The sequence below is a fragment of the Dama dama genome, chromosome 8 (genome assembly GCF_033118175.1).
Source record: "Dama dama isolate Ldn47 chromosome 8, ASM3311817v1, whole genome shotgun sequence".
Lineage (NCBI taxonomy): Eukaryota > Metazoa > Chordata > Mammalia > Artiodactyla > Cervidae > Dama > Dama dama.
The window spans coordinates 4945368-4962561 of NC_083688.1; the positions used below are offsets into that span (position 1 = coordinate 4945368).

General features: G+C 61.5%; 1 protein-coding gene across 4 annotated transcripts in view; it reads right to left on the reverse strand.

The window, feature by feature from the left end:
• Positions 1-203: 203 nt before the first annotated feature.
• Positions 204-17194, reverse strand: part of RAP1GAP (RAP1 GTPase activating protein) — a 49922-nt gene continuing 32931 nt past the window's right edge. The window contains exons 6-24 of one of the 4 annotated variants that reach the window (XR_009693785.1): positions 16758-16861; positions 16406-16484; positions 15971-16024; positions 14506-14589; positions 14198-14298; positions 13931-14060; positions 12748-12903; positions 12220-12291; positions 11556-11642; positions 11009-11146; positions 8874-9005; positions 7029-7106; positions 5958-6067; positions 4787-4900; positions 2562-2685; positions 1513-1615; positions 1026-1160; positions 699-740; positions 204-301 (exon numbers count right to left, since the gene is read on the reverse strand). Coding sequence is in view for 2 of the 4 variants with exons in the window: in XM_061148109.1 (XP_061004092.1) it covers positions 732-740; positions 1026-1129; positions 1513-1615; positions 2562-2685; positions 4787-4900; positions 5958-6067; positions 7029-7106; positions 8874-9005; positions 11009-11146; positions 11556-11642; positions 12220-12291; positions 12748-12903; positions 13931-14060; positions 14198-14298; positions 14506-14589; positions 15971-16024; positions 16406-16484; positions 16758-16861 (1779 nt within the window). In the remaining 2 variants the exon portion in view is untranslated. The remainder of the gene's footprint in view (positions 302-698; positions 741-1025; positions 1161-1512; positions 1616-2561; positions 2686-4786; positions 4901-5957; positions 6068-7028; positions 7107-8873; positions 9006-11008; positions 11147-11555; positions 11643-12219; positions 12292-12747; positions 12904-13930; positions 14061-14197; positions 14299-14505; positions 14590-15970; positions 16025-16405; positions 16485-16757; positions 16862-17194) is intronic. The other 3 variants (XM_061148109.1, XR_009693784.1, XM_061148110.1) reach the window with 3 other exon arrangements.

A 17194-nucleotide genomic window follows, 5' to 3' on the forward strand; every position in this document is an offset into this window, starting at 1 on the left:
CTCACTCCCTCGAATCCAGAGCGGCACCCAAGGGTGATGGATGAGCCAGGCCTGGAGTCCCGTTCCAGCTGACCTCTCCCCGCCCCAGCCAGCCCCCCAGCCCAGGGGGTGGGGACGGTGCCAGCAGCTTCCCCGCTCCCAGGGCTGGACGGCTCCACTCTGCAGAGACAGCCCGGACATGGGCCAGAAGGAGGGCTGGGGAGGCGAGGGGCGGGCCCCAGGCTGGTGCTGGCCTTCGGGGCGGAGGTCCCGTCCGCCTGGATCTGCTGGAGCATCTCGCCTCGTGCTTCTGCGGCCTCGTCTGCAGGGTAAAGGGAGACGGACGCGCCATGAAACAGGGAGACAGCAGTGGAGGGGTCCCACCCTTGGGACGGCAGGCTCTGGATCTTTCCATCCCAAGGGGAACGCCCGAGACCCCTCCCTCCCAATGACTCCCAAGTCCCTTTTAGGCTCTCGTCAAATCCTCTCAGCAACTCACGGGCAGAGGTGAGGCAGAATTTATTGACCCACTGTACAGATAAGGAAACTGAAGCCCAGGGTCACCTAGCAACTGAGCGGCAGAGGATTCAAACCTAAATATGTAACTCTCACCCCGCAGAGGTGATGGAGAAACAAACAAGTCGGCCCAGCCCTGCCTTCCTCTGCCCTTTCTCCCCCGCCGGCCCCCAACCAAACAGGAGCTGAGGGCCGGGACTGACCTGCTCGGGGTCACCTTCAGAGCGGCAGAGTGGCTAACAGCCCTGTGGTCAGAACAGCGGCAATACAGGCGCCGGGACAGGGGATGTGGGAGACACGGGCGAGCAGAAGTCAGCGGTTGTGCCCAAGCTGGACAAGCCCAACCCCTCCAGGCTTGGGGCAGCGGGGCAGTGCGTCTTGGTCCAGCGCCATCCCTGGGGACCCCTGGCCACCTGAGGCCTCTCCCCAACAGCCGATCCCCCTCCCGGGGGGCAGGGGGTGCTCTCCACAGGCCCAGCCCCCAGGCCATCCATCCCACCCCCACCCAGGCCCCTGGCAGCTGCACGTACCAGCTGGGGCGTGTGCTGTTCAGATGCTTCCAGCTGGATCTTGATCTCGGGACACGCAGGGTCCCCCAACTTGCCGGCATCGGGGTGGGGTGACCGAGAGGGGCCTGGGGAGGGAGGCAGGAGGGAGCCACCTCACTGGCCGCGGGGAGGCACCAGGGAGATGGGGGCATGGATGGGCGGTCGGCACCAGCGTCCCCCAACCCCAGCAAGCCCCTCCCTTGGGGACCCCCACCCTTAACTCCTGTCTTTACCCCCTTTAAAGCCCCATCAACCTCCAAGGCCCTTCTAGAAGCCACCAGTCCTCCGAGCCACCAACTACCATAATAGATGGGATAAGGACCAGCCCACGGAGCCCAGGTCAGCAGCAGGCCCATCACACCCACCACCTGGGGCCTGAAAACGGGTCTCCATGCCCTCCATGCCCAGCCCTGGGCCCCGCCCATCACAGGAGTGGCCGTGCCCGCTGCGGGGCTGGCCCTGCTGGTACCTGGGGAGCTGCCTCCGCTCGTGGTACTGATGCTGTCCTCCAGCCACGTGCTGTAGATGAAGGAGTCCCGCTTGTGGGGCGTCCCCGAGGAGGAAACGCTCTCCTGGGACGGGGAGGAGAGCAGGAGGGAGGCTAAGTCCTTGCCCGCGGCACTGGCTGGCTCCCTCTCCCCTCCTCACCCCTCCTCTGCTATAATCCACAACCCCCCTGACCCTGGCCCTTCTGCAGAGAGGGTGAGGGCCCAGCCATGTCTGCCCCAGGGGACGCCAGGAGGGCAGAGTGGGAAGAAAAGCGGACACAGACACAGACACACCCTCCACTCATCCGTGCGTCCAAACCCTGATGTTCTCATAAGCCAAGCCACCAAGAAAAATCGAGAGGGGTCCTGGCCCTCCAAGAGCTCCAGGTCAAGAGGAGAGACAGGCTGGGAAGAGACTAGCACAGTTCCAGATCCCAAGCCCCACGGGGTGGGGGCTCGGCGGTCTGCACGTGCAGCATCTGACATGGAGCCTGGCAGGGAACTGAAGGGTTGCGGAACGAAGCGTGATGGAGCCAAGGACAGAGCCCAGGGTGAGAGTGTACAGGGGTTCCTAACCCACCCAGGAACCGGAAAGGCAGGCTTCCCGAAGGAGGCACTGTGAGGCTGAGCTGAGGAGGAGTAGGAGCCAGTCGGACAATGGGGGAAGGAGGGAGCAGGTAGTGTTCCAGATAGCGGACCGGCATGTGCAAAGGCCCAGGGGTAGAGTAATAAGCCTGAGTGGTTCGGGGGACTGGCTGAAGGAGCAAGGTGAACTGGCCAAAGGGGTAAGAGGCGGGGCTGGGGAGGGAAGGGCTAGACCTTCAGTGACCTCACAGACTGGGGAACTGGGGAGCCATGGGAGGCTTCAGAGTAAGGGAAGGTCAGCCTGCACTACTCCTCGGGACTGGGTCTCCTGATCACAGCTCAGCCACAGCCGGGCTCACGCTTCACCCTGGAGCATCATCTCCAGGGATCAGAGAGCACCCCTTTCGTGCCGCCATGGGGCCCCTCTCCCCCCTGGGCCTCTCACCAGGCCTGTGTCGTCTGCGTCCACACCCTCTGCTTCCTCCACGACGCTGGCGAAGCTGCTGGCGCTGGACGAGGAGCGGGAGAAGTCCTTCAGCACTTCTGCTCTCTGGGCCGCTGTCTCCGCTCTGCCACAGAACAGGTCCCATCAGTCAGCATCCCTGGTGGGCACCTCCTGAGCCAAGACCCCCGGTCCCTGCCCTCTCTGCCCAGGCAGGCCCAGCCTGCAGCCAGCCAAGCTCCACCATGGCACCTTATAGCTTCCGGGGCCCCAAGCCTCCCCGATGCCACCGTTCTTCCTAACACAGAGATCCTGTAGGGCCCCAGTCCTGCTCCTACCCTGGCTCCCCACTGCCCCCGATGAAGCCCAATTCTCTTGGCTGTGTGTTCAGTCGGAACTATTTATTTATACACCATCGGTTAATAGTTAAAACCATCGGTTAATAGTTATACCATCGGCACCATCATTGAGTGCAGATTTCCTCTGTGCCAGGCACTGATCTAAGTGTGTTAACCCCAGTTATCTCATTGCTATCATTATTGGACCCATTTTACAGATGAGCAGACACCCAGGAACAGAGAAGGTGGGCACCCAGCCCGAGGTCACCCAGCCAGAGGTGGAAGAACAGGCAGGATCCAGGCCTTCCACCTCCACAGTCTGCTCCCTTAACTCTCTCTCAGTTTGGTTCCATGTCCAAGGTCTTTTCTCCCCACGATCACCACCATATCACACTGATTATTCCAATGTCACCAATACAGCCGGAGGAGCTCATGTAACACTGCACTGGATCTCCTGCCTTCTAGCTTCTGCTCAGAGAGAAACATCTACCCACTTGTTCCTTCCTCCCCCCTTTCTGGAGGAAAATCCACTGCGGGCCAAACTGTGTCTCCTGCCTGGGGTTCCACGCCTTCCCTCAAGTCCTAAAGAGTAAACTCACTTTTCAAACACCAGCCGGGGTGAGGGGGGGACACTGCCTCAAGGAGGCCCTCCCTGATTCCCCCGCGCGGGGGGAACGACCCTCTCTGCTCGGCTGTCTCGTCCTGTGCCTGCAGCATTTTCCTGCTTCCCTGTTCACCTGCCTGACTCCTCAGCCCAGGACGGGCCCTCTCCCCAGCCCTCTCACCCCCGGGGCTCAGCTGACAAGCAATGAATGGAGGGCGGCCTCCGGGCTGGCCTCTCTGCTCCTGGGCCCACCCTCACATGGTGACCACAGTCGGCTTGTGAAAGCATCACTCCTCTTAAACAAAATCCTCCAGAGCCTCCTTGCTACACTTAGGATAAAACCCAAAGTTCTCAGGCTTCCCTGGGGGCTCCGTGGGGAAGAATCTGCCTGCCGATGCAGAGAAGATACAGGTTTGATCCCCGATCCGGGAAGATCCCACGGGCTGTCGGGAAACTAAGCCCGAGCACCACGAGTACTGAGCCCGTGCTGGGAGCCCGAGCGCCCCAAGCCCTGAGCCTGCGTGCCCAAACTACTGAAGCCCCTACGGCCCCACGACGTGAGAGGCCTGCGCCCCACCGCTGGAGAGGAGCCCCCGCTCTCCACAACTAGAGAAAAGCCCGCGCAGCAGTGAAGACCCAGCACGCCAAAAATAAATACATTTTTTAAAAAAATTCAAAGTTCTCACAGAGCCTTCAAAGCCATGATCCAGCCCCTGCCCAACTCTTCAACTCCTCCCATCTACCATCAACAACCACCTGGGCCCAGCCTCACTCACTCAGCTCCAACGACACCACCCTTCTGCTGAGCCTTCAGGCATGCCTCAGGGCCTTTGCACGGCACCCTCCTCCCGCTGCCACGCCGCCGCCGCCAGTCTGTCCTAACAGGGCCGACTCCTCACTCAGCTCTCAATTCCAACCTCACCCCTCGGTAGACGTCTTCCCTGAGACCCCATCTAAGCCCCCGCCCCCACCCGGCCACTCTTCATTGCAACCTCTGCTTTATTTTCCTTCCGTCATCGCTACCTGGAAGTAGCTTACTAGATTCTGTTACTCTGGACTGTCAGCCCCGCGAGGCAGGGGCAGCTGACTGCCGTCTTGCAGAGCGTGGTGTGCACAAAGCGCTCAGCGGGTGTGTCAGAGGAGGACCCAGGAGAGTGCCCGGGCCCCCTGCTGCCCTGGGGTGGCCGTGTCCACGTTCCTGGGCAGCCCTGGGCCCAGACAGTGGGGGAGAAAGAATGGGCCCGCCACACCCAAGCCCCCCGGCTCAGCATGCCCCGAGCCCCAACCTGTTTTTGGTCGTGGGCATCTCTGGGGAGCTCTGAGTGGATGAGTTCTCCGACTTGGGCTCCTGGGAGGCGTGCCCGCTGTCTGGGGTCTTCTGGCCGGCCGGGGGGCTCTCCCTGCGGGGCACATGGGGGCAGCAGAGGGGATTCAGCACCAGGCCTGGCCTCAAGAAGGAGCCCCAGGTGGGGAGAGGAGGTCCCGGGCGCTCCTGCCTCGTACCCACACCCCGCATCCTCAGGGGCCAGCCCCGGAGCGGTCCCCGCGGCCCCTGGGCTGACCAGGAGGGAGCAGGCACCGCGGGAGCACCTACGCAGAACATCGGTGGGAATTCCCCGGCGGTCCAGGGGTTAGGCCTTGGCATTTTCAGTGCCACAGACTCAGGCTCAATCCCTGATCTCAGAACTAAGATCCCACAAGCCGCAAAGAGAGGCCAAAAAAAAAAAAAAAAAAAGTGAAAAAAGAGACAGGACATCCCCCATGGATGGGGGTGTAAGTGTCCCCTGTTATAGATAAGGAGACCGGAGTCCAGAGATGGGAAGGGATCTGCCCAGGGATGCGCAGCCAGGATGTGGCAAAGCCAAGGCTTGAACCCTGGATTCGTGGGATTCCGGGCCCTCCTGCCTGTGAAGGGAGGGCCAGCTCACTCCTGAGACCTCAGGGCCCCCGGCGCCCGGCTTCACGCGCACGGCGCCAGCGCCGTGCCGCTGCTTGTGTCCTCATCCCTATTTATTCTCAGCTTAGGACAATGAAGCTCAGAGAGGTTCAGTGACTTTCCCGAGATCACACAGCTGCAGCGTGGTGAAGACCGGATTCACAGCCCAGGAACGATGCTCTGCTTCCCCGAAGGCTCCCTGCTTCTCATGTGGTGGGTGCGGTGCACACCCCGCTCACACTGGTGTACTTAGAGAGCTCCGCAGACCCCAGCTCTGCCCCTCACCCGCCGCGTGACCCGGGCCAGGCCCTCCCCTGACCTACGGCTCCCTCCCGGGAGCCTGAGATGACGAGCTGGCGCACAGCAGATCCTCGAGGGTGCGGGCGGGTGTCACCGGTGGGGACAGAAGGGGAGAAGGCTGGGAGCGCCCTGTTGTCCGCTTTCCTTCGCCGCTGAATGGGGGTCGGTGCAGGGGTGCGGGGCAGGGAGAAGGACGCCATCCCGCCCGCCGCTCCACCCACCTCTTCTCCTGCACCTCCTGGATGTTCTCGATGCCGATGGCACTGCTGCGGCGCGAGCCGAAAGGACCCGACTTCTTCCTCGTGGGGCTCTTGCCAGGGACGATCAGCGACTGCGGGCAGAGGCCCCAACTCAGTGCCCACCTGCTCCCGGAGCTCCAGGGACCCCCACCCACCCAGCCCACAGGCCACCCCCAGGGGCCCCTGCTGCCCAGGCCCCAAAGCAGAGGACCGTCCACTTCCCAAGAGAGCCAACCTAGTTTACAGATAAAGGAAAACAGGCCCAGAGACGGCAAAGGGCTCCCCTGAGGTCACACAGCAGGTCTGGACCCGGGATCTTAGGAAAAGGGGGCAGAGGCCTGAGCAGGGGGCTGGACAGCCCCTCCTGGCTGGGGCCGGTAGGGAGGCCAGGTCCTCAGAGCAGCAGCCCCCCGGGCATTACGGGACCTGCAGCCGGAGGGCGGCGGGGAGGAAGCAGGCTCAGCCACCAGGCCCTGTCCCACTCCAGCCCTGCCGGGGGAGGCTCTAGCCCGGCAGATGAAATACCCCCGCTTCAGTTTCCACGCACGCTACTGTGGGTCACCCCAGGCGCCAGAAGCAGGCCCCCCGCTCCCTGCTTCTCTGGGGCAGGCAGGCAGGATGGGGGGCCCCAGGGAGGCAGGAGCCCCCAGGCCAGTTCACAGCCGGGACCGGGAGGTGGGCGGAGGAGGGCAGGGCGCTCCATGCAGGCCCGGCGATATTGGGGGACGTGCAGCTGGGTGTGGGGTCTTCAGGTACCAGAACCCGGCGGGGTCTGGGCCAGAGCCCCAGGGGCCAGGGCAGGGCCAGAGCCCCTGGTGGGGTTGGGGGGGGGGGCTGGCTCTGGCAGAGGTGCCAGGCCCCAAAGCAGGTTGCTGAGTGCCGTCAGAGCTGCAGGCACTCCGTCCTGCCTGGCCCTCGGGCCTGTCCCGGGGGCTGGGGGGGCGGGGGCGGGGGGTAGGGGGCAACGTCCCCAATATGGCCTCCGTCCTGAGAGCGAGCAGAGAACAGCGCGTGCAGACAGCCTCCAGAGCCGGCGGCCCCGCGGACGACAACCTCTTCCACGGTTCCTATGCCTATGGCACTGCCTCGGCGTCCGAATCTACTGGCACTTTTCCCGGGAATAAGCAATGACTGGCAAGCGGCAGAGGGCAGGGGGCAGAGAGAGACAGACAGACAGACGGAGAATCAGAGAGGCAGGGATGGCGGGACAGGGAGAGAGAAGTGGGACAGGGAGAGGAGGGAAAGACAGACAGACAAGGACAGAGAAGAAGAGTTGGGCAGGGGGTGAAGAGAGACAAGGCCGGGAAGGAAGCAGAGTCACACGAGAAGGGGCACAGGGTGAAACACAGACAGACAGACAGAGACGGACCCGGGGATGGGACGGACAAGAAGAGATGGAGAGAGGAGGCACAAAGGGAAAAGCCAGGGATAAAAGCGGAGGAAAAGGAGCAAGAAAGGTACAAGAGGGGAGAATGCACAAGAGCAAGAAAGTTGGGGGTGGCGGGGAGAGGGGGAGAGGAGAGAAAGGGAAGGAAAAGGAGGCCACGTGAAGAGAGGGGAGAGTTGTGCAAAAACAAAAACAGAAATGGCTCTGGTTACTGCCGTGGCGGGCCCGCTGGCCTGGCCCTGTCCCCGGGGCCCCTCTGCAGCTGCCCGCGGGAGGCCGGGCCCCGCTGGGGGGAGGAAGAGAGTGGCTGGGGCATCAGGCTTGGAGGAGGGCGGGCTGCGGCTCCCATGGCGGTGGGCTTGCTGACGGCTGGGAAACGAAGACTCGCCTTGCTCCCCCGGCCAGGCCAGACCCCGGGGCCGGGGTGGGGGCGGAGCGTGGGGGGTCCCTCCTGCCAAAGGACACGGCCTCACAGCACTGAGCACAGGGCTTGCTTGGCATGCAGCTGACAGTCAATAAATGATGGATGGGAGGATGGATGGATGGAAGGATGGATGGATGGGTGACAGAAGGAAAGACAGATGGGGAGGGGACAGCAAAGCAGCAGGCGCAGAGCTCGGGGCTGGCCGCTGGGCAGTGGCAAGCAGACAGGCCCCCCGCTGAAGGCCTTTTTCATCCTGTGCCCAGCACACCCTCTGTGTGTTAGTGGCAGAGTCCCACAGAGCCTGGCAGACAGGAAGTAATCACTCAGGAGAGGTTCACACTGAAGCCCAGTCCCTGACACACAGCAGGCAGCCACAACCACAACGGCCTCTGGGAGCACACGGCGGGCGCTCACCGAGCTCGTTCCCCGATAGGTAACGGGTGACCACTGATACCCAGGGCTCATCACAGCAGGCCGTTTCCTGACACATAGTAGGTCCTCATACAGCAGCTCAGGGCCTGGGCACACGGCAGACACTTACAGACGCAGGTCCACACAGGAGCCCAGGGTCTGACACACAACAGGGGCTCGCAGACACGCAGGGCCGGGCCCACGGGAGACGCTCACATGTCCACACAGCAACCGGGTCCTAATACACAGCTCACACGGCAGCCCAGGTCTGGACACACAGTGGGACCCATCAGCATCTCAGAGCCAGACACGCAGCAGATGCTCACGCAGAGACCCAGGTCCTGACACACGGTGCGTGCCCACAGCCTGACACACAGTAGGTGCTCCCAGAAACTCAAGGCGTGGGAAGAGGTGTCCGCACAGCAGCCCCACTCCCAGCGAACGACAAGACAGGAGGTGCTCCCCAAGGAACGTGCGAGGGGGCTGACACGCTGCAGAAAGTCCCGGCCGGATAAGGGGCCTGGAGGAGGGGGGGGCGGTGCGCCAAAGGGCTGGAGAGGGGGCCGCAGGATCTCAGGGTCATAGCCTGGGCGCCTGACCCCCTGGACAGCAGTAGCGGGACCTAGCCTAGAGTCCGGGGTGGGCCCTGGGACGGCAGGGCTGGGGGGGCACTCACTATTCCAGCCGCCTTGGCCAGGTCGGGATTGCTGGGCGTGAAGCTCCCACTGTGGCTCGTGGACACCGTGTGGGGCTTCTTGTTGCTCAGGCCCATGGCGTCCATGGACTGGCTGCGGCTCCGGATGACCCGCTGCGGAGGTGGGGCAGGGGTTTTGTAAGGCCCCCCGCTCCCTTGGGGAAACGCAGGAGCCACCCACCGATGCGACCCTCAGTGACCCCGGTAAGGCCCCTCCCGTGAGCCCACGCGTGCAGAGGGCTGTGTAGGCCCCGGCTCTGCCACTAGCTTGCTGGGTGACCTTAGGAAAATCACTCCACCGCTGAGCCTTGGAGCCTCCCGACCTGTCGTGCGGCTGTGGTAAGGACCACAGGAGACGTGGAGTTGTGACCCAAAGCGTGTGCAGAGAACGCCCCAGAAACACCCGTTTCCTCCTTTTAAGGGTCTCTTAGAGCTTGCTTTCCTGCGTGCTTTTCTTTCCTCCCTCCCTCCCCTCCTTGCTTTTTTCAGACAACCTGCACGGAAAGCTCACGTCGGGCCAGGGTTCTCTACCTTTGCTCTCACTCAATCCGCCCCAGGAGGCAAGCACTGCTACCAGGCCCACTCTCCACGAGAAGAAACCAAAGCAGAGGTGGGTCTGGGACCCAGATGCCAAACCCAAAGCTAGGCCGTGGGCTCTGCTGTCCGAGAAAGGCTGTGACTTAATCCGGTGCCCACCAGATGCGGGGCCCTGGAGCCCTCCCTCAGAGAAGACAGCCCGGGCCTATGTCCACCTCATGCACTTGCTGTCTCCTCCTCGCAGAGGTAGGGCTCTCCTCAAGCCTCTTTCTCAAAGGCGGTCTGTTCACCTCAGCCCAGGGCAGAACTTGGGCGGCTTGGGCTAATCCTCTTATGCAAACCCACGTCTCCAGCTTTGTAGCCTGCCCTGGGGTAAAGGTGAGGCCCCGCCAGCCTGGCTGGGCACCTGGAGGATGGGCAGTCCGCCTCCTGTGGGTGGAGGGCACAGTGGCCAAGAGGTCACTGCCTGGGGACCTGCAACCTGGGGGTTCCAGGCCCCGCGGGGGTCGGAGGGTGGGGAGGGAACTTTGTTTCTCCTCTGTCTTTCAGGCTGATGGTAGTCGCCGAGGTAAATGGGCACAGCTTTGCATTTTGTTTCTTAACTTACATTACACTGATCAAATTGCTTTACAAATAATTCTGAACAGCTGTATGAGGTAAGAAGCCATTACCCTAAACAACAGCTTAAAAAAAACCTGAGGCTCAGAGAATGCTCAAGAGGGTAAGCGGAAAGGCTGCAACCTGAATCCAGGGTGTCTGTCCTTTCAACACTAAGCTGACCATTCATCGGAAGGACTGATGCTGAAGCTGAAACTCCAATGCTTTGGCCACCTGATGTGAAGAACTGGCTCACTGGAAAAGACCCTGATGCTGGGAAAGACTGAAGGTGGGAGGAGAAGGGGACGTTACAGAGGATGAGATGGCTGGACATGATTTTGAGTAAACTCTGGGAGTTGGTGATGGACAGGGAGGCCTGGCATGCTGCAGTCCATCGGGTGGCAAAGAGTCGGACACTAACTGAACTGAACCAGAGGCAGCCTAAGCGGGTCACACGGCCTAAGCCCATACAGACCAGTCCCTCTCCTATGGCCCCTTGTTCACGTTCCTTCCTGGACCTCTGGTTTCTCACCCTGGGTCAGGGCTCGGGGGTCCTCGCTTCTCTGCCCTGACTTGGCAGCCACCACCATTGGCACAGGAGCGCTCCAACCTTCTATCCTCCAGGCAGACTCCGCCCCCAGGCTTAGGCCCCGCCTCCAACCACCAGCTCCTCCTCCAGCCAGAGCGCATCTGACAGCTCCCAACCGCGGCTCTGCCCCGGCCCACGCTACGCGAAAGCCTGGGTCCACCCTGAGGCTCACCGTCGTCCGGGCTCTACCCGAGGTACGCGCCCACCTGACCCGAGCTCGCGCCTATTCGCTCCACGCCCGGCTCCACCCCGAGCCACGCCCCACGCGACCCCGCCTCTAGCCACACCCCCACCTGGTCCCGCCCCGCATCCCTGCACCTCGGATCCCCATCGCATCCCCGCTCCATCCCCACCCCGTCCCTGCCCCATCCCCACCCTGACCCACGCCCTTCACCTTGAAGGACTCGAAGAAGCCGCCGCCCCCGCCGCCGTTCTCCATCTTGTCCTCGTCGCCCCCCAGACCCATCATGGACTGGCTGTGGATGTGCAGCTCTTCATAGAGCGTCTCCAGGAGGGCGGCCCGTGTCCGCTCCTGTCTCAGGAGACACCCCAGGGATCAGCCCTTCTTCCCGCACTTGGAATCCCCGCCGCCTTCTCTGAGTGGGAAGCGGGCCTGGGCCCCGGAAGCCTATGCCGGTTTCTCTCGGGCCCCTGCGCAGCCCGCCCCACCCCGGGGGGCTCACCACGCCTCCTCTGAGATCTTCCTTCCCCACGCGCCCCCTCCACTGCGTCATGTGTGCCGTCAGCCTACCTCCGAGCCCCTCCTGGGCATTCCTTAAGGACCCCTTCCTCTCCCTGGATTCTGGCCCTGCTCACCTGTCAGTCCTTCCCCCAGGCAGCCCTCCCTAAGGCCGAGGTCTGAACATGGCCTTCCCCTTCCCAGGAGGCTCAGCTGAAATTCTAGGGAGTGGTGGGACCCAGCCGCAAGAGCCCATCCTCACCTCCAGTTTGGCAAACTTCTCTGCCTTGTAGCAAGCATATTCGGCATTGATCAGCTTTGTCAGCAGAAATTCCTGGAACTCAGGCCCCTGGGAGCCCCCAGCGTGGAAAAGAGAAAGGGGGGAGGTCAGGGGCACACAAGAGACCAGGGGCTGGGACCCAACGAGTCAGGGGCTGGGGCTCTGCTGGGTTCTGTCCTCTTCACTCCCGGTGCCCCAGCCCAGGCGCCTGTGGGAGCCCCCCTATGCCCTTCACGGCTGCCCACCCCTCAGGACAGCTGGGTTGGGGGTCTCCCACCACCTCCGTCTGGGGGATCTGTTGGGGGACTGGAGCCAAGGCTCCTTCTGAGAGGTGAGAGACGTGTGTCCCCATCCCCAAACACTAGAAGAAGACTGAAATTGTCAAAAAGACAAGACTGGAGGGAAGTCCACAGAGTCTGCTATGCGGAATGGAAAGCCATGATGCAGTCTGCTCCGTGACTTTGTGAAACAGTCACCGTTCTTACCAAGACGGACAGAAAAGCTGGGCCCCAGCCCCTCGGTTAGGGGGGCCTGGCTGCCCTGGCACACGGGGGCGCCACGGCCTAGTACAGCGCACTGTGCACCCCCAAGGCCCCCACCCATTCAGTCCTGCTCGGCCGTGGTGGGGCTGGGGGCTGCCCCTCACCTTCCGAAACACAGCGGGGTCCGGGAGGGGTGGTCCAAAGAAGGGGACGTCATCTCTCGCGGTGACGGACACCTGGAAGGGAGGGCGGGTGTCCCTGGGGGGGTCCCAACACCAGCCAGAGACACCTGATTCGTCTCCCTAGCCCGGTGCTGGGCACAGGGCTGCCCCTTAGCGGGGGATATTCGGTGACTACAGATGGGGTGGGCGGACCTCAGGTTTTCAGCAGCTCCATCCTTAGTCCTGAATTTGAGTGGTGAGGAGGGGTGGAGGGTCTCGGGGCTCATGAGGGCCGAGAGGAAGAGGAGACTAAAGGGCAGAGGAGGGTAAACAGCCTCTTTGAAGGGACGGACTTCAGGCAGCAGAGAGGGCGGGATGGGAATCCTCCGCCATCATCCGGGCAACAGCCGGGCTCAGAGTCCTCCGGAGAGCCCCCCTATTTAAACCTGTGAAAACCGAGGCTCGGAGAGGCCTTGCAGCGAGTGAGGAGGGGGCAGGGGGGTGCCCTCGGGAAGCTCCGAGATCACCCACCTTGTAGAGGGGCCCGTCGGGGCCCCCGCCCTCGGCCTGCACCACCACGTAGGCGTGCAGGAAGTTGGACGCAATCATGTCCGGCACAAAAGGCGTGTTCTCATCTTGGAAGACCACAGCCACGATGTCGTTGCCAATGTGTCGCTTCCGCTGCAACTGAACACAGGGCCACAGCCTTTCAGCGCCTGGCAGGGGGCCCAGGGGGCTCGGGGAGGGTGCCCGCTGGGGTGGGGTGGGGGGGCTGGGGGTAGGCAGAGGGCACATCTAGGGAGCTTCCCCCCAGAAAAATGTGGCGAGAAACTGGTCTTAAAATTTTGTGTTCTTGGAATTCCGTGACAGAGGAGAACGCTGAGGCTGAGAGCGCAGGGTCTTCCAGTGACCTAGGGGACTTGAACCCAGGCCCCCAGACCCTCCCTCTCTGCCCTCCTCCTGTCTAAACACCCCACTCATGGCCCCTCCTGAACAAGTTAAGTTCCGCTCGGTATATATGACTTGCTAAAATGAACAGAGAATCTTATTCAAAGAAAATGAAAAGACATTAAGGGTAAGGAAGAAACGCTTCCATTTTTCTCCCATGACGCCCTCATCCGCCTGGGGTGGAGGCATGGGGGTCACAGGGAGAAGGCAGGCAGCTCCCAGGAAGCTTAGGGCAAGGTGACAGATCTCTGAGTTCAGCTCGGGGAACGTGCCTTGGGCTTCCTCATCACCAGCCCTCTGCAGAAGGTGGGAGCCATTATTCTCCCCAGGAACACTCTGCCTCCCGCTCCCACCTCCTCTGCAGCCTAAAAGTCACTTGATCTTGAACGCTTTGCCTGACTCCCACCTCTGCCAAGTCTAAGTGCCCCCACGTAACCTGACAAAACCCTTCACTCCCGGTAAAAATCCTCACACTTACTGATCTCCTGCTCCATCAGTATCAGATACTGTGCTAGCCACTCTGTGTGCATCCTCTCACTTGGGCTCACCTGTGAGGTAGGTGCCATTATCATCCCCATTTCACAGATGTGGAAACTGAGGCTTCCACGGCATCACAGCCACTTTTCACCCTGCCCCCAACCAGAGGAGGCCACAAGTCGGGGGACCGGATCACTTCCCTCTCCCTATCCCAGGCCCCCCTGAGTCTGGTGTGGTGGACACTAAAGGGGCAGGTAGATGGGGCACAGGAGGACAGGTGGGAGGCTACCTGCTGGGCGTCCCCTTCTGTGTAGGGCAGCTTGGTGGACACGTGAAACATGATCTCCTTGTTGCGGAAGTTGCAGTACACAGACTCGGTCCCCGTCTGCCCGTGGGTCACATCCAGGCCTCCTCGGAACCTGCCCCAGGCACCGCCCCCAGGCCACGGCTCAGTCTCCAGCCCCAGCCAGGCCTCGGTGGAGCCAGGATGGGGGCTCTGTCCCTGCCCAGAGGCATGGGTCAGATTCTCCTCTGCTTATCCCAACCCAGGGCTCACCCCTTGAAGTCCTGCAGTTTGACCTTCTGGCCCAGAAACTCGAGGAACTCCACGAAGGCGGGGCTCTCCTCGTTGGTGCTGAAGAGTTCTTCCTCGGAGGTCTGGGGGAGGGGCAGGCACGCAGAGGGCAGAGGTCATCGAGCTCGGGTGCCATCCCCCACTCACCCAGGAAGGCTGGAAGGGGGACCTCTGGCAGCCCCGGGGTTCCTGGGCTCGAGTCCCCAGGTAGGTGCTCTCCATGGCCAAGGTCTGAGGCCCCCGGTACGTGGGCAGATGGGTGGGGGGCGGGGAAGAGGAGGCCAGCACACCTGCCCGAGCTTCTGATAAATGACTCCGAACTTGAAGTTATTGCTGATAACATGCTCGTCAAAGGTGACAATGAGGCGGGAGGCCTGCAGGGAAAGGGTGATGAATGAAACACACTGCTTTTATTTTTTTTCTTTTTTTACTTTGTATTTTATATGGGCATACAACCGATTAACAATGTTGTGACGATTTCGGGTACACAGCGAAGCACCTCAGCCGTACATATCCATGTATCCGTTCTCCCCCAGACTCCCCTCCCATCCCGGCTGCCACGTAACACTGAGCAGGGTTCCCTATGCTGTACAGTAGGCCCTTGTCGGTTATCCATTTTAGATATAGCAGTGTGTACATGTCCTTCCCAGACTCCCTAACTATCCCTTCCCTCCATCCTTCCCCACTGGGAACCATAAGTTCATTCCCTTAAAGTCTGAAACAATGCTTTTTCAAGTTGCTATTTATGGCTCTATGGGCCTAGCACTGTGCCAGGCACTCCACACGCATCATCTCATCTTCTTGGAAAGGGTCCGTGAGGGACTCCTGCTACCCTCATTTCACAGATGAAGATGCTGAGGTTCCAAGAGCTTAAGGAACAGACTTAAGGTCTACAGCTGGCAGATGGCAGAGCTGGGGCTTGAACTCAGTTGGATTCCAAAGCCTAAGCTCATTGCTCCTGAGTGTTGCCCACGAGCTCCCGCCCCAACTCTGCTCTAACACCGGCCTGAAGTCCGGCTCTTCTATGAAGCCATCTCATCGTTCTGGAACAGACTGAGTCCCTCCACTGTGCTGTGGATCCTTGAGCAAGTTCCCCTCCTCACCTTGTCCTCTTCTGTACCTGGGAGGTGGGACCTGATCACTGAGACCCCGTCCTTCAGGGGACCTTTCCTGGACCACTCACTTCTCAGGGACCTCAGCTTGCTGGGGAATTCAGTCAGAGCCACAGGCTGTACCCGTCTTTCAGGGTCCAGCTCTTTTGAGAAGCCTCCTGGCTTACTGAAGATGAAGCCCCTCTCCATCCCACACTTTCACAGTGTCTTCAGCACCCAGCAACAGAGCCGCAAGCGCAGCTGCCATCTGCTGGCTGGTACCTAGGGAGGCGCCTGTGTTACCCTCTCCCCAGGTCCCCTCTGGAGTCGGAAGGTAAGGCCAGTGGAGCCTTGGCTCGGGAGCACAGATGACCCTTAGGAGGGTCCCCAAATGGCACTTGTGAGTTTCCAGAGGTAACTGGAAGGCAGTTAGCTTCCAGGCAGACAGCACTGGGTTCAAATGTGGACTTCCTTATCTGCCGGGCATCCCTAGATAAGGCACCAAGCCTTTCTGGGCCTCTAGTTCCTCTTCTACAAACTGCGGACTCTGCAGGCTTGTTGTGAGGATTAAATGAGAGAACTTAGGAAAAGTGCCCTGCACACCGCAGGTGCCCGATCCATGCCCGATCCCCTAGTTACCCGCCCTCCCCAGGTCCAGCCATACCTTGGGGTACAGCACAGGATAGAATCGATCCACATTCACGTCTTCACACACCAACTGCAGGAGGAGAGAAGGGAAGGTATGAGGATGGGGCATCTGGGCCTCCCGGGCCAAAGTCGGGTGGCGGGGGACAGCGGGACAACAGAGAGGCGTGCAGTTAAGGCGGAAGAAGACCTGGGGGCTCACTGTCACTCAGAATAAGGTAGGGAGAACTGGGGGCCCCTGTCTCCAAAAGGTGCCCTAAAGAGTGCCCCAAACACACAGCCAGCGTGCGGGCATCAGGGGAACACAGAAGGGGCAGGACTCCAGAGACAGGCCACAGCACCCAGGCCAGGATCTGGGGCTAAAGCCGAGGGTCTGCAGGGGCCAGGCCGCAGCCCAGCTCTGGGCCCATGGGGGTTGCTAGCAGGGCTCCGCCTGACAGAGCAGAGACCTCACCTTTGCCATCTGGACCACGTTGGGGAACTCAGTGAGACAGGAGATGGGGATGACGTCATGGTATGTCCGGCACTTGGTCCTGGGAGAAGAAAACCCACACTGAGGGGTGAGGAAGGGGGAAAGGGAGACGGGAGCCCCGCCCCAGCCAGTAAGACCAGGAGGGGCAGACCTCCGGGAGGTCCAGAGGGGAGGAGGGGCCCGGCCTGGCTCAGGCGCGCACTTGCTGTGCAGCTTCAGGAAAATCGCTGGCCCTCTCTGGGCCTCCATGAGGGGAACAGGTAAACTAAGACAGTCTCTGACCCCGAGTCCGCGGCCCTCCCAGCTGCCGCAGGCCCCCCCGCCCCGCCCTCACCTGAGCAGCAGCCGCAGATGTTCCTGGTCCCCGATGACGTCATACTTGAGTGAGAAGACAAGGTGGCCCAGGGCGGTGTCCAGCGAGTAGTAGTTAAAGTGCTCCTGGGGGGGATGGGGGCCAAGGGGGCGAGCGAGGCTAAGGCTGAGGCTTCCAGAACGCGGCCAGAAGGCCAGCTCATCCCTGGGCGGGGGCCCCTCCCCAGGCAGCAGGTGCCCGGGCCGACAGCACACTCTGCCTCAGACAGTGCATGTGTGTGAGTCGCTCAGCGTGTCCGACTCTGCAAACCCCGTGGACTGTAGCCCGCCAGGCTCCTCTGTCCATGGGATTCTCCAGGCAAGAACACTAGAGTCGGTTGCCCTTTCCTTCTCCAGGGGATCTTCCCCACCCAGGGATCAAACCTGGGTCTCCTGCATTGCACGCAGATTCTTTACCTT